Genomic DNA, 26,776 nt, shown 5'->3' on the forward strand with positions numbered 1-26,776 from the left:
ACGGCGTTCCGGTTTCCTCCCACATTCTAAGGCCATACGTTTTGGAGTGACTGAGCTGTGAGCAACAGGAATGTAGCCAGGCTGCCCAGCAAAATTGTCGCTGATTTAATTTCACATTTCACTCTCCATGTTACAAAGCTGATATCCTGTACATAGGTAAGAGCGTGCAGCCCATCCCATTCTCTCCGTGGCCCAGCAGAGAATTTCTGCCAGTATCCCTATGATTATCACTGCTGTGCCTTCACCACTACCCTGGCAATGCATTTCAGACCTCCACACAGAAAACAAAAGCTTTTCCTTGTATCAATTTGACTCTGTTTTGCCAATTTCTCCTTTGCTTGATCTTCATGCCGGCGTCATTAAGCGTTACTCTTGTCTGCATCCTTGACTTTAAACACTGCTACCACATCCCATTGCACCCTCCTCTACTCCAGACGGAACTTTTCCAGCTACTCTCGTTCTAGAACAATCTGCCCAATGCATCAGTGGCACCGGCCGACGAGCAATCAGGAGCTTGCAGTACTGTGCAAAAGGCTGAGGTACATGCACTTAGCTCGGGTAATGTTACGTTCTCCACTGTACCACTGCTGTGAAAAAAAACACATTTCATGACCTGTCTGAGTGATGATTCTATTGTGGACTGAGACTGGGAAGGGGGCAGGGAGAGGGGAATCATGGAAAAGGGGAAGGGAGAGGGGAGGGAGCGGGAAGCACCAGAGAGACATTCTATAATGATCAATAAACCAATTAAACAATTGACGTTAAACAATCTTGAATCTGTTCTGTTAAAGCTCCTCATCCCTGCAGTCATGCTAGTGAATCTGTAACATATTTGGAGTATTCTGTGCAATTCTGGCTGTCCTGTTATGTGGAGGCTTTGGAGAGGGTGCAGAAGACAATTCCTAGGGCTAGAGAGTAGCAGCTGTAAGGAGAGTTTATTTGCTTCCACTCGGTTTGTCTTTGGACTGTGGGAGGAAACCAGAGCACCTGGGAAAAACCCATGCATTCCACGGGCTGGATGCACAGAGACTCCTGGCAAACTCTGAACTCCGAGGCCTTGAGCCATAGTAGCCACTGTGGCACCCCACACCTGGAGCGTCGGAGGCTGAGGGGACACTGGAGAGGAATTTACAGAATTATGAGAGGGACAGATCGAGCAGTGACACTTGGCCTTTTTCCTCAGGCAGAAGTGTCACCTACCAGAGGGCACATCTTAAGCTGAGTGGCTGAACGTTTAAAGGAAATGTGTGAGGCAATTTTTTATTATTAAACATGCCAGATAGAAGGGACTTTCTAAGTGACAATTCTTCAAAGTTCATACATTTATTGTTAAAGTTTGTATACAGTATACAACCTTGAGATTCGTCTTCTTGCAGACGGTCCCAAAGTAAAGAGCCTGTTTAACGAAAAACCCATCAAGCACCCAATGTGTGAAAAAAAACACAATTTAAGAACAGTAAATAACTTTAACCACTGAGTCCACAGCCACAGAGCCGCTGAGGAGAGGCAGTGTTAGTTCAGCTCAGCTTGGGAGCAGCTTGATCAAATCGTGCAGTTAGTCATTTAAAAAAAACAAACAGGCACACGGAACAAGAGCTGCAGAGTTCTCGAGAGTGAGTCCACAGCTGCAGAGTGTGTTCGGTGCTGAGGCGAGTGACGTCTGTCCAGGCTGCAGGGCAACAGCTGCTCCCAAACCCGGCGGCAGGGGACCCAACCTGCCCGCTGGCAGCTGTGCCAACGCAGGTGGCACTGAACACCTGCTCTCGGCCTGGGCGGTTTTAATCTTGCTCGACACGGAGCAATGCAGCAGACCACGGGTTCACGTTCCACCACTGGGCACTGGCCACAGGCTGAATCCCCCGGGAGATCGCAGATGAATCATTAAGGGGGACATTATTTAGAAGAGGAAGAGTGTTCAGTAGTCTTATGAACTGTCTGCAACATTTTGCTGTTGGTCTCGGGCACCATCTTGCTGGAAGATCAGTGAATTCTTGTCCAAGTGATTAACTGTTAATTATATCCTTCATTATTATTTCTGAAAAATTTCCATGTCCTGTGGTTAAACTGTCTGGTCTACAGTTACTGATTGAACTTTACACTCTTTGTTGAACAAATGTTTACAATTTCTCAACTTTACTCCACTCAACAGAGCCCAATTGGAAAGGAGAGGCAGGAGCACCTCTTCCCTGACTATTCTGAGCACTGGTGTGATCCCACCCCCCTGTACACTGACAACCTTGTGACCAAGTCCACCTGCCGAGAGCGGAACTTCCCAGTGGCCAGACATTTCAATTTCCATTCCCATTCCCGCTCCATGGCCTCGATGAGGCCACCCTCAGGGCGGAGGAGCAACATCTTATATTCTCTCTGGGTGGCCTCCAACCTGATGGCATGAATATTGATTTCTCCTTCCAGTTTTAAAAAAATACCTCCCCCTCCCTTTGTCTTCTGTCCCCTCCTTCCCTTTCTCCCACAGTCCACTCCCCTCTCCCATCAGATTCCTTCTACTCCAGCACTTTACCTTTCCCACCCAACTTCCACCTGTCCTCCTTCCCCTCCCACAACATTCTTCTCCCTCCCTTTTCAGTCCCGAGGACGGGTCTCAGCCCGAAACGTCGGCTCTTTTATTCATTTCCATAGTGGCTGCCTGACCTGCTGCGTTCCTGCAGCATTCTGTGTGTGCCGCTGGGGACCTCCAGCCTCTGCAGACTTTCTCCTGTTTGAGGCCAAATCCTGCTCTGACTCCAACTCCAAGTTTGCAGATGCTGGGGCTGTAGTGGGCCATGTCTCAAATACAGGAAGGGGGTCGCTTAGTAACATGTTGTCATGGCAACTTCAGGGTCAGCAAGACAAAAGACTTGAGACTGAGGGTGGCGGTGGAGGGGGGGATGTACAGATTTTGAGGTTGAGGCTTTCCAGTTCCTGGGAAGTTTAATACTACACATGAACACAGTCAGACGAAACAGCATTACTCTGGGGCAAGGTGCAAAACACAGAGCTGACAGTCACGCACAGAACAAGGCACGTATTTATTTATCCTGGAATAGGCCCTTCCGGCCCAGCAACCCCTGATTTACCCCCCAGCCTAATGACGGGGCGATTTACAATGACCACCTAAGCTACCCAGGATGTCTTTGGACTGCGGGCGAAACTGGGGCACCTGGAAGAAACCAGGGAGGACGGACAAACTCCATATAGTACGTATAAGGTAGCAAGCACATAAAAGATATCAGTCGCACAACACACTAGACCCTGGACATCACTGATAGCCTGATCTGGTCCAACCATGTGGACAGATAAACTACCTCAGGGAGCAAATGAAATTCATCGAGTCCCTGTCGCCCCTCACCAGTCTTTATCGGGGCACCATGGAAAGCGTCCCGTCTGGAAGCATCACAGCTTGGTACGGCAGCTGCTGTCCACATGACCGCAGCAGACTGCAGGGAGCCCTAGATGTAGGGAAAGCAGCCTCCCCTCCGTGGACTCTGTCTGCACCTCTTGCTGCCTGGGTAGAGCATCGCAGACACCACCCACGGTCAACAGTCGCTCTCCCCGCCCCATTGGGCAGAAGATGCAGAAGCCCAAAAGCTCATACCGCCAGGCCCAAGGACAGCTTCTTCCTGCTGTTATCAGACGCTTGAATGTCCCTAGTGAAATGAGGTGGGCTCTTGACCCCCACAATCTGCACTCATTATGATCTTGCACCTGAACGATTACCTATACTGCACTCTCTCTCTAGCTGTGACACTTTATTCTGCATTCTGTTACCGTTTTACCTTGTTCTACCTCAGTACACTGTGTAATGATCTGATCTGTGTGAACAGTGTACAAGATAACCTTTTCACTGTAATTTCTATAATAATCCAATTATTTCCCAAGTCGCAGGCACCATCCCTGATTCTTTAAAGATTTAGAGTTATAGTCAAAGAGATGTACAGCACAGAAACAGGCTCTGTGCTGAACCAGTTAAACTGCCAAGTTCCATCGACCTGCACCCGGACCCTGGTCCTCCATTCCCCTGCTATCCATGTACCTGTCCAATCCTCTCTTAATGTTGAAATCGAGCTCGCATGCACCACTTGCACTGGCGGCTCCTTCCAAACTCTCACCATTCTCCGAGTGCAGACGTTTCCCTTAAACTTTTCTCCTTTCGCCCTTAACCCATGACCTCTGGTTGCAGTCTCACCCAACCTCAGTGGAAAAAGCCTCCTTGCAGTTACCCTATCTGTACCCCTCAGAATTCTGTATACCTCTGTCAAATCTCCCCTCAATCTCCTACCTTCTAGCCTATTCAATCTTGTCTTATAATTCGTCATCCAGTCCCAGCAACATCCTTGTAAATGTGCTCTGTACTCTTTCAATCTTATTTACATCTTTCCTGTCTTCCCAAAAGATTTACATCTTTTGGGAAGATATTGGCAATTCCCTCCTTCCTCTCCCCCATCAGCTGAAGATGATCCCATCCGTTCGTGTGGTTAAGTGTGACTAGTCATTCCAGTCACATCAGCCTTTCCTCTGTCTCCAACAGTATCTTCCTTGGTGAATACATCCTCACTAACATACTATTTGTAGGGTGGGGGGGGGTGGTTGGCATGGCTTCTCAGAAGAAATCTACAGCAGGGAGGCAGCGCCTCTCGGATTGTAGTCTCAAGTTTAATCTCTGGCACATAGGCAGATGAACTGCATTTAATACTGGCTTCCCAACCTTTTTCATGCCATGGACCAATACCATTAAGCCAGGGGTCCATGGCATAAAAAGGGTTGGGAATCCCACTGTTAAACTTTTAAGAGAAGTTTCCATAATTACATGGATGGGAGGGGAGTAAGGTCCAGGTACAGGTTGATAGGACTAGGCAGATTAACAGATTGGCACAGACTAGATGGGCCAAAGGGCCTGTTTCTGTGCTCTGTGACTGTACACTCAGTGGCCACTGCTTGTTAATGTAAATATCTAATCAGCCAATCATGTGACAGCAACTCAATGTATAAAAGCATGTAGACATGGTCAAGAGGTTCGGCTGTTCAGACCAAGCATCAGAATGGCGAAGAAATGTGATCTAAGTGACTTTGACTGTGGAATGATTATTGGTGCCAGACGGGGTGGTTTGAGTATCTCAGAAACTGCTGATCTCCTAGAAACAACAGTTTCTAGAGTTTACAGAGAATAGAGCGAAAAACAGAAAACCATATAGTGAATGGCAGTTCTGTGGGTGAAAATGCCTTGTTAATGAGAGAGGTCAGAGGAGAATGGCCAGACTGGTTCAAGCTGACAGTAACTCAAATAACCACATGTTACAACAGTGGTGGGCAGACGAGCATCTCTGAACACACAACATGTTGAACCTTGAAGTGGATGGGCCACAGCAGCTGAGTTCCACTTCCGTACCCTAACAGAGTAGCCGCTGAGTATACAATACGGATCTCATTTAATCAGTCAGTAACCTTGTCTCTTCATGAGCAGATTTTAGTGTCTTGTGCAATGTTTTTCCATCCACGTGCCTCTAGACTAACTTTACCATCCCTCTCCATTCACTGTCGGATTTGTCTCTCTAGTGCTCCTTTGTTTTTCAGTTCTAAGATCAGCCTGATTCTCCCACTTTAACAACCAGCCATCTGTACATTCTGTTACCACTCTCTTTCCTCTGGGAACCTCCGGCTTTAATTCCCAGTGCCACGGTTGCCACGGTAACACAGCAGTTAGCAGGACGCTCACCGTCCTCTGAGGAGTCTGTACATCCTCACCATGGAGTGCGTGGGTTGCTGTCGCAGTCCAAAGTCGTACTGGCTGTTTAATCGGTCATTGTAACTTGTCCCACGATCAGGTTAGGGTTTACAGGGGACGGCTCCTTGAGCTGATTCTGATTTTAGTGTCTTTCTCGTACAACGTTATTTCATTAATGTGCAGGTGTACCTAATAAAGTGGCATTGAAGGGCCAACTTCGTGCCCTACCTCAAAATAAATAAATTCCCATCTCTCCAACGTCAAGGCAAAGTGCCTAGTCTGTAGCCAGAGTACCTTAAGTCAGCGGTCCCCAACCGCCAGGCCGTGGACCGGTACCGGGCCGCGAGGAAACAATATGATTTGGCGATATGAGTCAGCTGCACCTTTCCTCATTCCCTGTCACGCCTACTGTTGAGCCATTATGGGCGTGTTGTCCATGTCAGCGCGGGAAGGAGATCAACTCCTCAAGCTTGCAAATGACGGCGGGCTGAAAAGTCTGTTTGACATAACATCTCTGCCGGCATTCTAGATCAAAGTCAAGGCTCAATATCCTGAGATAGCCACGAAAGCACTGAAAACGTTGCTTCCATTTCCAACATATCTCTGCAATGAACGGAACAAAAACTAAACTGCGGATTAGACTGGACATAAGGAACCTCCTTCGAGTATCGCTGTCTCCCATCACCCCTCGATAGGACCGTCTTGTTGCAGGAAAACAAGCCCAGGGCTCCCACTGATTCAGCGATATTGGTGCGTTGCAATGATTTTATGTGTTCATACGGGGAAAATATGCGCTGTGTTTAATATCCAAATGTTACTTAAAATGTTATGATGCTATTGACTTATATAACCATATAACAATTACAGCACGGAAACAGGCCATCTCGACCTTTCTTGTCCGTGCCGAACGCTACTCTCACCTCGTCCCACCGACCGGCACTCAGCCCATAACCCTCCATTCCTTTCCTGTCCATATACCTATCCAATTTAACTTTAAATGATAATATCGAACCTGCCTCTACCACTTCTACTGGAAGTTTGTTCAACACTTACTTCAAGCTCCCTGATAATTGACTTATCGCTATATTCATGCGAGGAAAGTATGTGCTGTGTGTTTAATATTAAATTCGTCAGATAAAGCTTTTTAGAAACGAATCTGAGTGTATTAGCCACTTATCACCGATATTCTGGTCGTGATTAATACTACCCCCCCCAAACAGAATCGCCAAAAACAATTTGTAGAAAAATAATCGGCAGGTGCACGCATGCGCAAATCACGCATGTGCACTGGTGCCCGCGCAAGGTTTCATGGTCATTGTAGTCTTTTTCTGGGTAAACGCAACTTATGTGACTGCTACTCTTGTCTGTTGGCAACCATCCCGCCCCCCACCCCGTTCAGTCGGTCCGCAAGAATATTGTCAACATGAAACCGGTCCGCACTGCAAAAAAAGGTTGGGGACCCCTGCCTTAAGTCACCCACCCCATTTGTTCAAAAAGATTCCAGATTGATTAGCCACGTATTTATTGAGGAATACACCCAGTGGCCACTTTATTTGCTACCTCCTCTACCTGGTAAAGTAGCCACTGAGTGTGTGTTTGTGGTCTGTTGCTGCTCTAGCCCATCCACTTCAAGGTTCGACATGCTGCGGGCTCGGAGATCCCCTTCTGCACATTGCTGTTGTAACGCATGGTGATCTGTCACTTTCCTGTCAGCTTGAACCAGTCTGGCTATTCTCTTCCGACCTCTCTCCTTAACAAGGTATTGCCCCTCACCGGATGTTTTCATTTTTCACACCCTTCTCTGTAAACTCTAGACACTGAAGTGTGTGGAAATCCCAGGAGATCAGCAGTTTCTGAGATACTCAGACTACCCTGTCTGGCACCAACAATCATTTGATCACATTTCCTTCCATTCTGACTTGACCATGTCTGCATGTTTTGTGCATTGAGATGTGACCATATGATTGGCTGATAGACATTTGCATTAACAAGCCTGTGTACAGGTGTGTCAGATAAAATGGTTACTAAGTGTAGTAAAGAATGATAGACCAACTTTATTATTTTGGAGGAGCTGTCCTGTGCCCAGCACATAAGTATGTAATGTCCTGGTTCAGATTTTTATTGCTATGGTGTAGTTATTTCATTTTATGAAGTTCTGTAAAAGCAGTGTGCTCTGTTTTTAGAATGTATGGTTTCGGCTAAAAAAAAATAGGAGCTATGATCAACTTAGGAATCTGGTGTCAGCCAGTCAGGATGACAGAATCGGGAGAAAGTTCGCGAGCAGGTGCAGAGAGATTTGTGATGGACAGTGTGGTCCGCAGGTTTTGTTTTGGCGGGAGCTGTGGAGAGGGTAGGAGGGAAGGTGGCTGAGGATGCCGTGGGAAGGAGACTCCCTGTTGCACAAGGAATGGCTCCCAGGAGGAAGGGCCAGTACTCCTGAGAGAGCGCCCATTTGTTCGAGATGGATTTCAAGCGGAGTTCAGCATGTGGCGTGTGCTTTCGCGCAGACCGTGGGTCCAGCGCGTGAGTTGCACACCTCCACTGTGAGCTCCAACTCTATGTGACTGTAAAGAGCTGTTTAATTTTTTTTTTCTTTTCTTTTTCCTACTAACTGTTTGATAAAGCTGGAATTTGTAAATATACTTTCTTTTTGAGGTGTACAGTATGTTATTTCTTGCTAGCAGATAATTGTGTATGAGCAGTATTTACACAATCAGATCGAGGTTTCTTCAATCGGAACATCCCGATGTTCCTGTTTGGTTGAACCCCCGATCATACGGACCCTAACCGCCTATTGTTTATGAAAGGGGCCTTCTCACTGCTGAGTCCTAGGGATGTTAACAGGACTGGCAACTAGCTAAATTTGCGTACGAGTCAGCTGAGGGGGCTTCACGTGCAATTGGGAAGAAAGCACGGCAGTGCCTCTACGTCCTTAGGAGTTTACGAAGATTCAGCGTACCACCTAAAACTTTGATCAACACCTTAGGTGTGTGGTGGAGAGTACATTGACTGGCTGCATCACAGCCTGGTATGGAAATATCGATGCCCTTGAATGGAAAATCCTGCAAAAAGTGGATACGGCCCAGTCCCTCACGGGTAAAGCTCTCCCCACCATTGAGCACATCTACACGGTACACTGGCACAGGAAAGCAGCATCTATCATCAGGGACTCCACCACCCAGGACATTCAATCCTCTCACTGCTGCCATCAGGAAGGAGGTACAGGAGCCTCAGGACCCACACCACCAGGTTCAGGAACAGTTATTACCCCTCAACCATCAGACTCCTGAACCAGTGAGGATAGCTTCACTCATTCCATCACTGAAATGTTCTCACAACCAATGGACTCACTTTCAAGGACTCTTCATCTGATATTCTCGTTATCTGTTGCTTATTATTATTTCTTGCTTTTTATATTTGTGCCGTTTGTCTTTTGCACGCTGGTTAAACGCCAAAGTTGGTGTGGTCCTTCATCAATTTTGTTATGGTTATTGGATTTATTGAGTATGCCTGCATCAAAATGAGTCTCAGGTTTGTATATGGTGACGTGTGTACTTCATTAATAAATTTACTTTGAACTTTGCAAGTGTTGCTGGACAGTGTGGTTCATTGGGCCAGAAGGGTCTGTTCCACACAGTCTCCCTGTGAATAAACAGAATAATTCTGACTCAGGTTGGGTCTGCAGTTACTCACGTATGTCAGGTAGGCAGCATCGTCTGCCCAGTGGGGAGGAGCATTAAACCCCAAAGGCACCACAGACACCCCAGTGGGTTTCAGTGCTTGAGAACGTGAAGGCATCCGCTGTCCACATTAAAGGTCTGGATGTCGTCATTGGAAGGTGAATGGTTAGATCAAAGGGACACAGAAAGGTTGGGGGCAGAGGGGAGTGAGGTGCCTCCCATTGTTCGGGGAACTGGGGCACATCAGCCTGTTATGTTGCTGACGTTCCACTCCTGGAGCACTGTATACCTTTTTGGTCGCCCCGACATCATTAAACGAGACAGAGTGCAGTGAAGATTTAGCAGAATCAGGTTTAATATCACTGACATATGTGAAATTCGTTGTTCTGCAACAGCAGTACGGTGCAAATCATAAAACACACCATAATTTACAATGAAAGTATATTAAAAATAAATCAGTGTAAAAAGAGAGCAAAATACTGAGGTAGTGTTCATGGGCTCAATATCCATTCAGAAAACTGATGGCTGGAGGGGAAGAAGCTGTTCCTGAATCGTTGCGTGTGTGTCAGCAGGCTCCTGTGCCTCCTTCTTGATGGTAACTATGAGAAGAGGGGATGTCCCGGGTGATGGGGGTCTTCCTGAATAACAGTGTGAATAGGGCATGTCCCGGGTGATGGGGGTCCTTCCTGATATAACAGTGAGAACAGGGCATGTCCTGGGTGATGGAGGTCCTTCCTGTTATAACAGTGAGAAGGGGTCATGTCCCGGGTGATGGGGGTCTTCCTGATATAACAGTGTGAATAGGGCATGTCCTGGGTGATGGGGGTCCTTCCTGATATAACAGTGAGAACAGGGCATGTCCTGGGTGATGGAGGTCCTTCCTGTTATAACAGTGAGAAGGGGTCATGTCCCGGGTGATGGGGGTCTTCCTGATATAACAGTGTGAATAGGGCATGTCCTGGGTGATGGGGGTCCTTCCTGATATAACAGTGAGAAGAAGGCATGTCCCGGGTGATGGGGGTCCTTTCTGGTGTAACAGTGAGAAGGGGTCATGTCCTGGGTGATGGGGGTCCTTCCTGATATAACGGTGAGAAGGGATCATGTCCTGGGTGATGGGGGTCCTTCCTGATATAACGGTGTGAAGGGGGCATGTCGCAGGTGATGGGGGTCCTTCATGATATAACAGTGAGAACGGGGCATGCCCTGGGTGATGAGGTCCTTCCTGATATAACAGTGAGAACAGGGCATGTCCTGGGTGTTAAAAGTCCTTCATGATATAACAGTGAGAGCGGGGCATGTCCCGGGTGATGAGGGTCCTTCCTGATATAACGGTGTGAAGGGGGCATGTCCTGGGTGTTAGAAGTCCTTCATGATATAACAGTGAGAGCGGGGCATGTCCCGGGTGTTAAAAGTCCTTCATGATATAACAGTGAGAGCGGGGCATGTCCCGGGTGTTAAAAGTCCTTCATGATATAACAGTGAGAGCGGGGCATGTCCCGGGTGTTAAAAGTCCTTCATGATATAACAGTGAGAGCGGGGCATGTCCCGGGTGTTAAAAGTCCTTCATGATATAACAGTGAGAGCGGGGCATGTCCCGGGTGTTAAAAGTCCTTCATGATATAACAGTGAGAGCGGGGCATGTCCCGGGTGTTAAAAGTCCTTCATGATATAACAGTGAGAGCGGGGCATGTCCCGGGTGTTAAAAGTCCTTCATGATATAACAGTGAGAACAGGGCATGTCCCGGGTGTTAAAAGTCCTTCATGATATAACAGTGAGAGCGGGGCATGTCCCGGGTGTTAAAAGTCCTTCCTGATATAACAGTGAGAACAGGGCATGTCCCGGGTGTTAAAAGTCCTTCCTGATATAACAGTGAGAGCGGGGCATGTCCTGGGTGATGAGGTCCTTCCTGATATACAACTTTCTGCAGCTTTTTCAGATCCTGTGCGGTGCTGCCAGGACTCGAGTGTCAACGGGTAGGGGGTGGTTCAACAGGCTTGGACTTCCTTCATTGGAGACCAGGTGATCAAGGGGTGACAAGATAGAGTTGTATAAAATCATCGGGTGGTAGGGTGGAGATATGTCTCTACCAAAGGAGGTGTATGGCACTCTTTCCCTCTGCTAGACTGCAGATCTCCCTTGGGTAGGGTGTAGCTCCTGCTTAGCCCCTTCGTCCTCCGATCAGGGTCATGTGAAGCCATTGGCGGGTGGTTTCGTGAACAGCCGGTGCAGATCACAAGTCCTGGTTATGCAGCCACTCTCACCGGGCAGACAATCTCTGAAGAGTATTGATAATAGCTGGGGTCGCCTGTCTTGTAAGGACGCTGCCCAGAAGAAGGCAATGGCAAACCACTTAGTAGAAAAATTTGGCAAAAAAAAAATGGTGGTCATGGAAAGACCAAGATCGCCCACGTCATATGACATGGCACATAAGGATCGATCGAAAACGCGCCATCTTTTTCCCAGAAGGTGTAATTTTAAGATGGGGGGGAGATTTAAAAGGGTCCTGTGGGGCAACGGCTTCAGTCAGTGGCTGGTGGGTACATGGAATGAGCTGCCAGAGGAAGTAAGTACGTTGTCCTAGTGACGAGACCTCGGTGGTGGCAGGGCATTCATTATGACACACACAAAATGCTGCAGCAGCTCAGCAGGCCAAGCAGCATCTGTGGAAATGGAGTTTTCAGGCCGAGACCCTTCATCAGGACTGGAAAGGAAGGGGGGAGATGCCAGAATAAAAAGGCGTGGTTTTCATTAGTCACACAGCCTGAGGGAAGAAGCTGTTACCGAGTCTGGCAGTCCAATCTGCTGTACCTCCTTCCTGATGGTACTGGCTCAGAGAGATTGTGGGGTGGACGGTAGGGACCCTCAAGCATGCCTCAGGCCCTTCATCTGCAATGCTGCTGGTGTTGGTTGTTAGTGCAAGCGACACTTTTGACTGCATGTTTCAATGTGTACATGATAAATATATCTGATCGTGAATCCTAGTCTGTGTGTGAAGTGCTAATTTATGAGAGATTGCATACACCAGGACTGTGGAAGCTGAAGTGACTTTTGTTCAGGATTGAAGGACTGAAGCGATTCAACTTTGAAACTTGCTTGACAACTTGAGATGGAAAATCAGAACCAGCCCCTCGGGAATGAATCCGGGAGGCACTTGATAGGAATTTGGATTTTTCTAATGCACATCGCGATTGAAGTCAGATTAAATATTAACTCTGAGATCAGTGGCAGTTCGCACTCGGTCACGAGCTCCGCATTTGCACTTCAACCGTGTTTGCACATTGAAGTCAGTCTCTGAAATTCAATTTTAATCCTTAATCAATGGAACTAAACTTTGGAAGAGAAAACATTGCTAATCCGAAGAATTTTCCTAAACAAAGATATGAGAGGGTGTAGAATATGACAGATGGGCTGAGAGCAGCAGGTGAGGATCAGGAGAGGTGAATGGATACACAGAGACTGCAGAAGCCAGGTCTAGAGCAGGACATCCCAACAGTGGACCCCTATCATTAACTGAGGGATCCGGGATCTAGAGCAACGTGCAGTCTGAGCTGCACCTTGTGCCCTGACATAGGGTTTCGACCCAAAGCTTTGACAATTCTTTTGCCCTCTTCAGATGCTTCTTGATCTGCTGAGTGCCTGCTGCAGATTGCTTGTCACTCAGGGGAGGGAGGAGATTGACCTGCTCCTCCTCCCGTGTTCAGAGAATCTGTCTGTGGCCCAGCTCCTGATTTTGATTTACACACTGTCCTCAGCAACGTGCTGATGTTGATAGTGACCCACCGTCGCCATTTGATCACCTCTCACTGTCCTGACTTCTCTGGTGGCCAATCCTGGCTAAGCTGAAGTTCCCTTCAGATAGGTTGTGAAAAGTGTGCACTGTTATCTCAAGTTACCAGCGCTAATTCTGTGGCCTCCATCCCTGCCCCTGGCAGGTCTCCAAAATCAAACAGATTGAAACTTATTTCCCAACCCTGTCCGTGGAGAATGCCTCTGTTGCATTCCCCGTTTGTAACTTTGACTTTCTCGAGCAACTGTATTTTTAAGGATTCCATCATCACCAGTAGTGTCTTTGCCTGTGTTGCCTCGAAGTTCTGGTATTCCGAGATGCTCTTCTGCACACCATTGTTGTAACGCACGGTCGAGAGTCTTTTCCTGTCAGCTTGAACCGGTGTGGCCGTTCTCCGCTGACCTCTCTCATTAACAAGGCATTTTCACCAACAGAATTGCCACTCACTGGATTTTTTTTTTTTTTTTTGTTTTCCCCACCATTCTTTGTGGAAACCCTAAACTGTTGGTGAAAATCCCAGGAGATCAGTTTCTGAGATACTCAAACCACCCCGCCTGGCGCTAGCAATCATTCCACACTCAAAGTGGCTTAGATTACACTTCTTCCCCGTTTTAATGTTCAGAGAGAGACAGAGGAGAGACGGGGGCTGAGATGTGGGGAGAGGGAGAGAGAGTTGCAGCATGGGATTGAGACAGTACGATGGCAGACAATAACAGAATGCAGAAGGTCATGTTATAGTTACAGAGAGAGTGAGGTTCAAGTCTGCTGGAGGCCGAAGACGGCTTACCCTGGGGTTGGATGACTCAGTGTGTATGTATGTATGGGAGGGAGGAACGGGCTTGTTTTGTTGCTTGCTATGTTCTGCTGAGCATTGTGGGCATGCACCGGAATGGGTGGGCAACACTTGTCACCTTTGGGTGCAGGTTGTCAATGCAACTGACACATGTCATTTCGATGTGCAGCTGATAAATCTGAATCTGGTATGCAGGTAAACAATGAGACCGATTGAGATGTCAAGCATCCATCTCTTTGCTCAGTAGTTTTATAGCGGTGGGACAGAAGCTGCGTGCTTTTCGGCTTTTGGGTCCCCTGCCCGGTTGGGAAAGGAGAGAGAATGTGTCGAGTGGGTGGGCTCTTTGATTATGCTGGCTGCTTTACTGTGGTAGCGGGGAGAGTAGAGGCACTAGTGGGCTTTCTTGGCCTTGCCATCTATGTGATTGGACCCAGGAGAGCCTGTTGATCTTCATCGGAAGTTCTCAACCTTCTTGCCCACCACTGGTATAAACTGGAGCATGCCCCACCCTTCCTGAAGTCAATAATGAGCTTCTTCTCCCCACTCCCACCAAGTGTAGAAAAGTAGGAAATGGGGTCGAGGGAGACAATAAATCCCCTATGATCGAATGTTAGGCTTGATGGGCCAAATGGCCTAATTCTGCTGCTATGTCTCATTGTCGATGCCTCTAATGTAAGGTTGCCCTCCCCCCACCCAGCCTCCTTCACTCCAGTCTCTCCCTATAACTAATACCTCCTCATCCAGACATCACACTAAATCCCCGCTGCACCCTGTCCATCGAAATCTCTTCCTGTACGACAGACCCACCAAACTATTTTCTTTTACAAACAACTAAAAAAGTTTATTTACTCAACAAATACACAAAAGTACAAACGTTCAGTATTTACAAGACAATGAATAAATTCAAAATAAAATATGATAATTACTGTCTATAAAACAATTTTTTGAGTGGCCCACTGCTCCTGGAAGTCCTCCACTCTACTGTGATCCCATGCTCCCTCTCCAAGGACAGCTGGGCACGGACGTACCTTCGGAACGGGGGCAGGCATTTGGCCTTGACAGAGCCCTTGACTTTCCACCGCCTAGACCCGTGAATGGCCATCTTGGCCAGGCCCAGGAGCAAGCCACCAGTAGGTCCTCCTCCCTCACAACCCGCCCCTTCTGTACTGAGTGTCTGTATTTGAGGAGCACAAACAGAACCCAAGTAGCAGCCCCTCCAGATACTCAAACAGGGACTTCACCCTCTCACACTCCATGTAAGCATGGTAGACAGGTGGATGGGGTGTCAGTGAGCCTGCTTGAAACACTACACTCCAGTATGACCTAACCAAACACTTCGATTTGGCACCACAGTGTAGAAAGACAAGGCAAGCATATTCTATGTCCTCTTGACCATCCTCTCAAGTTGTAACACCATAATACGCAGCAAAATTAGGCCACTCAGCCCAACAAGTTTGCTCCACCAATCCACGATGGCTGATTTATTATCCCTCTCAACCCCATTCTCTTGCCTTCTCCCCATAACCTGTGACGTCCTGACTAATCAAGAACCTATCAACCTCCGCTTTAAATATACCCAGTGACTTGGCCTTCAAAGGCATTGGTAGCAATGAATTCCACAGATTCACCATTGTCTGGCCAAAGAGATTTCTCTGGAAAAGGAAATCGGTGTTGCTACTCACATGGTGCTGTGGACTTGAAGGGCTTACATCGATGTTTCTATATGTGGCCGATCCTAATTAGACTGTGTGCATGTGTCTGTGTTAACTTCGTCTGTGTTCATCCTGTTCCTCACAGTTGAATAAATTATACAATTGTCATTTGCTGCAAATCTGTTTGCAAGTGATAATAGTGTTTAGACGAGATACACGAGAGACTGCAGACGCTGGAATCCGCAGCGTGACGCAATCTGGTAGAGGAACTCAGTTAGTCTAGCAGCTTCCGTTGGGGGAGGGGTGAAGGAGAAACCATAAGACTCGCTTAGTGGCCACTTTATTGGATACAGGAGTGGAACCCATAGTGGTCTTCTACTGCTGTGGCCCATTCACCAAGGTTCGACGTGTTCAGAGATGCTCTTCTGCACACCACTGTTGTAACGTGTGGTTATTCGAGTTACTGTCACCTTCCTGTCAGTTTGAACCAGTCTGGCCATTCTCCTCTGACCTCTCTCATTAACGAGGCGTTTTCACCCACAGAACTGCCGCTCACTGAATGTTTTTTTTGTTTTTCACACTATTCTCTGTAAACTCCAGAAACTGTTGTGCATGAAGGTCCCAGGAGATCAGCAGTTTCTGATATATTCAAACCACCCCGTCTGGCACCAACAATCATTCCACGGTCAAAGTCACTTAGATCACATTGCCTCCCCGTTCTGATGTTTGGTCTGAACAACAACTGAACCTCTTGACTGTGTCTGTATGCTTTTGTGCATTGAGATACTGCCACGTGATTGGCTGATGAGATATTTGCATTAACGAGCAGGTGTACAGGTGTACCTGATAAAGTAGGAGCAGAGTTTGGCCATTTGGCCCGACAAGTCGATACCCTGCATCAGGACTGGAAACTACAACTAATCTGTAGCTTTTGCGGATTCTTGCAGAAACCCTGATTAGACCACACTTGGAGTATGGTTTTCGTAGCGAGGGTGCAGAAGAGATTTACCAGGATGCTGCCTGGATTAGAGAGGGTGCAGAAGAGTCTTACCAGGATTCTGCCTGGATTAGAGAGGGTGCAAAGGAGATTTACCAGGATGCTGCCTGGATTAGAAAGGGTGCAAAGGAGATTTAACAGGATGCTGCCTGGATTAGAGAGGGTGCAAAGGAGATTTACCAGGATGCTGCCTGGATTAGAAAGGGTGCAAAGGAGATTTAACAGGATGCTGCCTGGATTAGAGAGGGTGCAGAGGAGATTTACCAGGATGCTGCCTGGATCAGAGAGGATGCAGAGGGGATTTACCGGGATGCTGCCTGGATTAGAGAGGGTGCAGAAGAGATTTACCGGGATGCTGCCTGGATTAGAGAGGGTGCAGAGGAGATTTACCGGGATGCTGCCTGGATTAGAGAGGGTGCAGAGGAGATTTACCGGGATACTGCCTGGATTAGAGAGGGTGCAGAGGAGATTTACCGGGATGCTGCCTGGATTAGAGAGGGTGCAGAGGAGATTTACCGGGATACTGCCTGGATTAGAGAGGGGGCAGAGGAGATTTACTGGAATGCTGCCTGGATTGGAGAGGGTGCAGAGGAGATTAACCAGGATGCTGCCTGGATTAGAGAGGGTGCAGAGGAGATTTACCGGGATGCTGCCTGGATTAGAAAGGGTGCAGATAGATTTACCAGGATGCTGCCTGGATTAGAGAGGGTGCAGAGGAGATTTACCAGGATGCTGTCTGGATTAGAGAGGGTGCAGAGGAGATTTACCAGGACGCTGTCTGGATTAGAGAAGGTGCAGAGGAGATTTACCAGGATGCTGCCTGGATTAGAGAAGGTGCAGAGGAGATTTACCAGGATGCTGCCTGGATTAGAGAGGGTGCAGAGGAGATTTACCAGGATGCTGCCTGGATTAGAGAGGGTGCAGAGGAGATTTACCAGGATGCTGCCTGGATTAGAGAGGGTGCAGAGGAGATTTACCAGGATGCTGCCTGGATTAGAGAGGGTGCAGAGGAGATTCACCAGGATGCTGCCTGGATTAGAGAGGGTGCAGAGGAGATTTACCAGGACGCTGCCTGGATTAGAGAGGGTGCAGAGGAGATTTACCAGGATGCTGCCTGGATTAGAGAAGGTGCAGAGGAGATTTACCAGGATGCTGCCTGGATTAGAGAAGGTGCAGAGGAGATTTACCAGGATGCTGCCTGGATTAGAGAGCATCTCTTATGAAGATAGGTTCAGCAAGTGATGGTTTTTCTCTTTGGAGCAAAGGAGGATGAGAGGTGACCTGAAAGATGTGTACAAAACGCTTAGGTTGAATGACAAGCAGAGACTTTTTCCCAGGGCAGAAATGGCTAATACAAAGAGCCATAATTTAAGGTGATGAGAGGAGAGTATGACCATAAAATATAGGAACATGATTGGGCCATTTGGCCTATGGAGTCTGCTCCAACATGGCTGATTCATTATCCCTCTCAACCCCATTCTCCTGCTTTCTCCTAGTAATCTTCAATGCCTTTACTAATCAAGAACCTATCAACCTCCACTTTAAATACACTCAATGACTTGGCTTCCACAGCCACCTGTGGCAATAAATTTACCACTACCAGTTAATGAAATTCCTCCTCATCTCTGTCCTAAATGGACATCCCTCTATTCTGAGGCTGTGCCCTCTGGTCCTAGGCTCCCCCACTATAGGAAATGTCCCCTCCACATTTGCTCTAGTCAAGGGCTTTCCAAGGGAGGAGGGATGTCAGGGGTAAGTCCTGTGCACACGGAGTAGTGGGTGCATGGAGCGCCTTGCCAAGGGTGATGGCAGAGGCAGATACATCAGGGGTATTTAAGAGACTCTTAGATAGGCACGTGGATGATAGAAAACTTGAGGTCTATATAGGAGAGAAGGGTTAGAACTGGGGTTCCCAACTAGGGGTCCACAAACCCCTTATTCAATTGTATTGGTCCATGGCAGAAGAAGGGTTGGGAGCCCCTGGGATAGACTGATCTGAGAGTATGTCAAAAGGTTGGCACAACATTGTGGGCCAAAAGGCCTGAAATGTTCTGTGTTCGTGTTAGTTTGCCACTCAGGAGTTGACGATTTGCCACCTTGGCCCTTGTTGCTGGCTGAAGCACTCTGCACCCAAACAGCTGAGTGTCAGAGTCAGGGGGAGGTGTGCACCTTCATGGGCTCAGTGAAGCAGGGCCTCCTGCTGGCCCCCAGTGCTCTAACTGCAGAGTGACTGGCAGCGGGTGTCACGGTACTCCTGTGCTGCAGCGTGAGCTGAACTAGTAACTGCTACCCAACATATGGCACAGTTCAGCCGTGTCCTCATTACAGCTGCTACCAGAGTGAGCGACTGCACAGAACTGTTGGTATCTTTAACACTATTCCCCAACGTTTTCCTCCAGGCCGTTCTGCACAGAAGCACAATCAGACCATTCAGCCCATCATTTATAATGGCTGATTTACTATCTCTCTCAACCCATCCCCCTGCCTTCTCCCCATAATCTTTGATGCCTTTAGTAATCAAGATTCACGAGATTAACCTTCTTCTAGCGAAATAAATTCCTCCTCATCTCTGTTCTAAGGGGACATCCTTTTATTCTGCGGCTGTGTCCTCTGGTCCTAGACTCCCCCACTATAGGAAACATCCTCTCCACATCCACTCTGTCTGTGTCCTCTGGTCCTAGACTCCCCCACTATAGGAAACATCCTCTCCACATCCACTCTATCTGTGTCCTCTGGTCCTAGACTCCCCCACTATAGGAAACATCCTCTCCACATCCACTCTATCTGTGTCCTCTGGTCCTAGACTCCCCCACTATAGGAAACATCCTCTCCACATCCACTCTACCTCGGTCTTTCAGTATTCAATAAGTTTCAACCAGAACCCTCTCCTGTCATTCTTCTGAACTCCAATGAGGATGGGCCCAGAGCTGTCAAATACTTCACGTACAGTAACCCTTTCGTTCCCGACATCATTCTTGCAAACCTTTTCTGGGCCCATTTCAATACCAGCACGTTCTCGCTTAGATATACGTGGCCCAAATCTGCTCACAGTGCCCCATATGCGGTTGGACCTAACATGGTCTGAAATCACCCTGTCCTGATTGGGATCAGGGGTGCTTATCCAGCACCGCCCTGTGTTATAGTCATACTTTATTGATCCCGGGGGAAATTGGTTTTCGTTACAGTTGCCAATGTGCCTGACCTCAGAACCTAGTTGAACACAGGAGCCCCGGTGCTCAGCAATATCATGCAGACTCCCACCCATTCTGCACATGCATTGTTTGTCCTGCACCCATCAAGGAGGTGTTAGTACCCACACCAGCACCAGACTCAAAAACTTACTTCCCCAAGCAGTAAGGCTGATCAACACCTCCACCAATTTCCTGTCAATCACCTTATATACAGCCTCGTGTCACTTCATCGACCATACAATCAATCAATCTGTATCTATAAGCTATCTTGTGTACTTATATTTACTGTGTGTGGTTTTTTAAAATTATTACTCTGTTCTTTATCTCAATGTGTTTTTTAACGCAGCCTAACAATTATTTTGTGCTCCTTACTATTGTGTACAGGAAATGACATTAAACAATCCTGAAGCTGAAATATTTGGTTCCACCCAGCCCGCCGACATACATTTCTGCCCACACTTGCATGCACAGTGACCACTGGGGTTCCACAGACCCAGGACACCCTGATGTAGCAGTAGTGTGATCGCTCGATTGGAGTATGATGTTGTCCTGAGGGGTTGTCTATTGGTGAGACCTGGAGTGGCTGCAGGGGCTGATCCAGGATTCACGTATCGGCGTGTAGTGTGGGCAGACTCAGTGGTGGCTGTGGTCAGAGACTGGGTCTTTTGGTTATTCAGCCTCTCCTTCTGCAACTGCCGCTTGCTCTCTGAGGCACAGCGGAGATCACTGTCGTGTGGCGTGGCTCCTCTCTCTCCAACACGTTTCCTCCTGGTGTATCTGCTGAGTGCAATGTCTTCCCGGTTTTTCGATATAATGTGGAATTTCTTCGGGCTGATTATCTTTGAAGCGTTTCCTCTGCCCCCCAGAGTTTTGCTGACCGACCTTCAACAAGTCCAAGAATGCCTGAGGACGAAGATGGCATTCGTACCTTCATTCGCCAGGATATATGAAGCAACACAGATATTAGAATGGGTGTAGCCACGTAAAGGCTGGAGAACGTCGTGGGGTCAGGCAGCATCTGTGGAGAGAAATCCGAATCTGGTTTAATATCACCAGCTTATGTCGTGAAATTTGTTGTTATGTGGCAGTAGGACAATGCAATATATAATAAAAGCTGTAAATTACAGTAAGAAGTATTTAATTTTCTTTTTGAGTATGTAAGTAGTTAAAAAGAGAGGAGAAAAATTTGTGAGGTCGTGTTCATGGGTTCACTGTCCATTCAGAAATCTGATGGCAGAGGGGAAGAAGCTGTTCCTGAATCGTTGAGTGTGTGTCTTCAGGCTGCTGTACCTCCTCCCTGATGGTAGCAATGAGAAGAGGGCATGTGCTGGGTGATGGGGGTCCTTAATGATGGATGTCACCTTTTGAGGCATTGTGTTTTGAAGATGTCCTGGATGCTGGGGAGGCTAGTGCTGTGATGGAGCTGACTGAGTTCACAAGCTCTGCGGCTTTTTCTGATCCTTTGGAGTCCGTCCCCCACCCCCACACCCACACCCTGCCACACAGTGATGCAGCCGGTTGGAATGCTCTCCAGGGTACACCTGCAGTTGGTAGTGTCAACTGTTGTATACTCAGTGGCAACATTATGAGGTACAGGAGTGGAACGCAGAGTGGCCTTCTGCTGCTGTAGCCCATCAACTTCAAGGTTCGATGTGTTGTGTGTTCAGAGACGTTCTTCTGCACACCACTGTTGTAACGTGTGGTTATTTGAGTTACTGTCAGCTTGAACCAGTCTGGCCATTCTCCTCTGACCTCGCTCATTAACGAGGCATTTTCACCCACAGAACTGCCGCTCACTGGATGTCTTTTTAGTTTTTCACACCATTCTCTGTAGACTGTTGTGCATGAAAATCCCAGGAGATCAGCAGTTTCTGAGATACCTAAACCACCCCGTCTGACACCAACAATCATTCCACGGTCAAAGTCACTTAGATCACATTTCTTACCCATTCTGATTGGTCTGAACAACAACTGAACCTCTTGACCGTGTCTGCCTGCTTTTATGCATTGAGTTGCTGCCACATGACTGGCTGATGAGATACTTGCATTAACAAGCTGGTGTACCCAATGAAGTGGCCACTGAGGGTATATATTAGTTTTATTTTTATTTATTTTATTTGTCTTCCGCACAGTGATTGGTTGTCAGTCTATGTGCGTAGTTTGACATTGATTCTATTGTATTTCTTTGTTCTGCTGAATGACAGTAAATCTCAGGGTTATATACATACTTTGACCTTTGAATCTTCAACTTTAAATTGCGAGGGGTGGTGATTGGTTTGGATTGTCCCTGTCTGCCCCCCCTGGTCTTACCCCCTCTTTGTTCTGCTTCTCGTCCTGTGCAGCCAGACAGTGGAACAGCTGATGCAGGAGACGGGCTGCAGCTTGGAGCATCCGTCAGCCACCAAGTTCCGCAACCACGTCACCGAAGGAGACTGGGAGAAGGTACCATCAGCTTCTGAGCAAATTAACCCAGGCGCGGGCGAGCAAACAGTCCGGATTTCCACTGCTGAGAGTTCCTGGGCTGTTACAGCCCATTCCCATTCCCATTCCATTTTCAACCTACCTGAGTAATGTGGGCAATTCAGGAAAGGATTACTTATCAGCTGATGTTTGTCAGATACTCCAACACCTGACCTCTCCGAGGGGCTTGTGCAGAATTTTAACCTGCGCTGAGTGAACCCCTTCAAGAGCCTGGCAGTGTGTGATGGGACAACGTAGAGGGAGCTTCACTCTGATCCCAGGAGTGTGTGATGGGACGGTGTGGAGGGAGCTTCACTCTGTGTCTGACCCCGGGAGTGTGTGATGGGACAGTGTGGAGGGAGCTTCACTCTGTGTCTGACCCCCGGAGTGCGTGATGGGACAGTGTGGAGGGAGCTTCACTCTGTGTCTGACCCTGGGAGTGTGTGATGGGATGGTGTGGAGGGAGCTTCACTCTGTGTCTGACCCTGGGAGTGTGTGATGGGATGGTGTGGAGGGAGCTTCACTCTGTGTCTGACCCCGGGAGTGTGTGATGGGACGATGTAGAGGGAGGGTCACTCTGTGTCTCACCCCAGGAGTGTGTGATGGGACGGTATAGAGGGAGCTTCACTCTGTGTCTGACCCCGGGAGTGTGTGATGGGACGGTATAAAGGGACCTTCACTCTGTGTCTGACCCCAGGAGTGTGTGATGGGACAGTGTGGAGGGAGATTCACTCTATGTCTGACCCCGGGAGTGTGTGATGGGACGGTGTGGAGGGAGATTCACTCTATGTCTGACCCCGGGAGTGTGTGATGGGACGGTGTGGAGGGAGCTTCTCTCTGTGTCTGACCCCGGGAGTGTGTGATGGGACAGTGTAGAGGGAACTTCACTCTGTGTCTGACTCCAGGAGTGTGTGATGAGACAGTGTAGAGGGAGCTTCACTCTGTGTCTGACCCCGGGAGTGTGTGATGGGACAGTGCGGAGGGAGCTTCACTCTATGACCTGTGCTGCCATTCCCCTGGCATTGGCTGGTGTAATCACTGAGTGGATCCAGCAGGAACTGATTCATTCTGAGTGCACAGACTTTCCATCTGCTGCTGCTTTTGTCTCTGCAACTTACTGGAGAGTGGCCCAGACTAGTTAACATACAATGTGGCTAACAGGATTCTCCGAGGGGTACTGGCTTACTGGTCAAGGACACAGCCTTAATGCTCAGATCAATCCTGTAGCGACTCCAAGGGGTAAATGACTCTCCCTTGTTTCCTGGCTCTGATTCACCAGTCAGATGTTTAACTGCAGGAAATGCCATTAGCCTCCGGTGGGTGTGTTAATGTTGGCATGGGCACCCTGTGGGCTGTTGGATTCTGACCTTTTGCAAGGTTCCTCCAGAAGTCAGGAAAATGGCACCAAACCTGTTGCTTCCCAGTTATGTTATTAAAAGCTAAGGGAGCAAGGGAAAGTTGGACAGACAGTGATCGAGGTCTACTAAGTGAGGAGAACCGTGACATTAAGAAAATGGCACTGCTTTGTTGAAGTATTTTATACCCATAGAAATGAGAAAAATTCCATACAAATTTATAGATAAGAGTTAACCAATAAGAAAACAGGTATTCAAATAATGCAGTCCCAAGTTAACCAATGAGAAAGCAGCTATTCTAATAATGCAATACTATATTAACCAGTGAGAAGGCAGTTATCAAATAATGCAGAAGAAAGAGGCCTCTGGAGCTTTCTATAATTAATTGTTAAACTGCCAAAAAAAAAACAATGAACCAGCCAAATCTAAGAATTAAACAGTTGGATCCAGCAGGTGCTGCTTGGCACCTGGTTTATTTTATTTTCCACCTGGGCCCAGAGCGCTGACTGCAGTCTTCTCTTCCCTCTAGGCCGAAGCTGACCTTACCGAGCTCAAGTCCTTGGTGCACTTGCCCCAGGCTATTGTGGTAAGTAGCGCCCGGTGTGCCTAGGTAAACACTGTGCGACAGGCAGCACTCTGCATCGCTGCGTCAGCTCGGTTGTAATCGGGAACCCGCCAGAGGAGAGTGCGTCGCATGCAGCCCGGTATTGGGTGAGGAGGGGTGGGGGCGGGGGGGGGGGTAGTTTTCTTAGTGCATGGTTCTCCTCTCTTGTGGTGGCATGGCCCATGCCATTCTTCCCTACGCCCTCTGGTTCAGTACCTCCTCCATATACCCACTCAGGATGGATGTATGTGGATGTAGTGCTCAGCCAGTCTCGTCCCACCCTAACTGGTTCATCAGACCCTCTCCTCTCTCTTATCTGGTTCCACGTCACCTTACTTATCTGATCCGAGCCCCTGCAGTCTCTAATATCTCCTATTATTACCTTCTGGCCATCCACCCTCTCTTTTTTTTAATCTGTTTCCAGCTATGACCCTCCAACTCCTCTCGTCACCTCCCCCCTCCTTCCACCTGGCTCTCTGCTTCATTTTTTACTCTTCCCTGCCACTTCCCAGCTCCGCCTGTTGCCCACTCACCACCACTCCCCTTCCCCATCCCTCTCCTGACTTGCATCCATCCCCTGCCTTGCCTCCTCTCCTCCTTCTCACCTCTTCCCACTGGCTACCTCCCTCTACGCTCCAGCCCTGTTGCAGGGTCCCGACCTGATACGTTCACCTCAGATGCTGCTCAGCTCCCCCCTCCCCCAACAGCTTGTTGGTCGCCCAGGATTCCGGCGTCTGCAGTCCTCTGTCTCTCCTGCCCACTTCCCTGCCTTCCCCCCGCCCCTCCCGGCACCCTGTAACCCTGGTGCTTTCCGCACAGCGCATGAAGTTCCTGCTGCTGGAGCAGAAGTACCTGGAGTTCCTGGACGACGGCAAGGTGCTGGAAGCCTTGCAGGTGCTGCGCTTCGAGCTGACGCCATTGAAGTACAACACGGAACGGATACACGCTCTGAGCGGGTGAGTCAGGGCTTGCGGAAGCTCGTCTTAACAAAACGACAGTTTCAAACTTGGGTTTAAATGTCATTCAACCATACACGTGTAAACAAAACAACTTTCCTCCGGTGTCACAGTGCAAAACACAGTACCAACAGAGACGAGACTCACAGCTCATGTTTGGTGAATTCTGGTTAATTGGGACACGTCCGGACCAGTACATTTTGGCCCAATTAAGCGGCTGCCCCAATTAGCCAAAGTTTCATGGAAACAGTTAAAAAGGTGTGTAAAAAGACAAACTGAGTAACAAATTATGTATTGAAATGAAATAGAGAGCAAACTAGAACACTGTCAATACTACTACAGTACTATTTCCTAATAGTTATCGACAGAGGAATTCACCCAGTGTACACTGCTGTGTTCTTTTGTTTGACTATAAATGAACAAAATCAGTGTAGACACCTTGTGCAGATAATGAACTGCCTTCACACAATGTTTTTGAAGACTGCATCCTCCAAATCCTCATTTTCATTGTAACATTCAAGATGATTGTGGATACCTCCAAATTCTTCATAGTTCCAAACTTGTTGAAGTAGTGAAATACTTTAATTTTGCTCTCAGCCGTTTCTGGCATCTCCAAGCCTGAATGCTTGAAAACAGCAAAACAGTTCGGAATTGTCTTACTGCTTATTTCGCGACAAAAATCATTACTTTTTTTTTTAACAAATACACACAACTGACGCTATTTAAAAACTGTTTGCTCTTAGCGTGGTGTAGTGACTAATAGCTGCACAAGTACACATGACTGAAGCTAGTTAGAAACTATTTGGCAACAGTCTCCTGTCCCAATTTAGTGGCATAAAAATCCCAAATAAACAAATGGAATCCAGTCTATTTTTATATTAGTTTTTGTTCTTTAAGGCTTGTCCCGAATAAGCAGCTGCCCCAATTAGCTGATGCAGTGTATTTATAATAGCACATGCAGTCATAATATTAGCCCTAGTCCCTGAGTGGCATGGCCTTAGATGTTGTCCTGGAGCCATATTTCTGTAAGAACAAACAGCAGCAGTTCCGCATCTCACACTGGGTCAGCTGCGGACGAGGGCAATCGAATCCAGCTTGTCTCCCTTGGACCAAACCCTGGAGATCTAACCAGCAACCCAGCATGGGTTCCAGAGTGCCCACCGCTCCTCGGCTCTCTGTCCCACACTGCTTCCGGTGAGCCTCCTCTAGGTGGCTGTAACAGCCACGCGCGGCCTGAGGGCCAGGTCCGTGCAAGAACCGAGGCCCCACAGCTTTCCACTGAACGGCACTTAATACGGGTATCAAACAGGGTCACAAGGAAAACAATCCAGACACACAGTTGTGAGAGGCTGCCGCGACCAAGCGGGCCTCCATCTTACTGGAAGCCTCCCCTTGCACCTCACTGGGTTACAACAGACGGTCTGCTGCAGGAACTCAGCAGGTTGAGTGGTGTCTGTCTCAGTCCTGATGGCGGGTTTCAACTCGCAACGTGGACAGTTCCTTTTTTCACCCGTATGTGCTGCATGGCCCCTGAGTTCCTCCAGTCGACTCTTTGCTCCGGATATCAGCAACTGTGGT

General features: G+C 48.1%; 1 protein-coding gene across 2 annotated transcripts in view; it reads left to right on the top strand.

Annotated features, from left to right (window-relative positions):
• The window catches only part of LOC140193275 (WD repeat-containing protein 26-like), a 214,778-nt gene that overhangs the window by 40,728 nt on the left and 147,274 nt on the right, over positions 1–26,776 (top strand). For both annotated transcript variants that reach the window (XM_072250646.1, XM_072250647.1), the window contains exons 2-4: positions 22,166–22,265; positions 24,168–24,224; positions 25,062–25,198. In XM_072250646.1, coding sequence (XP_072106747.1) covers positions 22,166–22,265; positions 24,168–24,224; positions 25,062–25,198 — 294 coding nt within the window. The remainder of the gene's footprint in view (positions 1–22,165; positions 22,266–24,167; positions 24,225–25,061; positions 25,199–26,776) is intronic.

The sequence above is a fragment of the Mobula birostris genome, unplaced genomic scaffold (assembly GCF_030028105.1).
Source record: "Mobula birostris isolate sMobBir1 unplaced genomic scaffold, sMobBir1.hap1 scaffold_490, whole genome shotgun sequence".
Lineage (NCBI taxonomy): Eukaryota > Metazoa > Chordata > Chondrichthyes > Myliobatiformes > Myliobatidae > Mobula > Mobula birostris.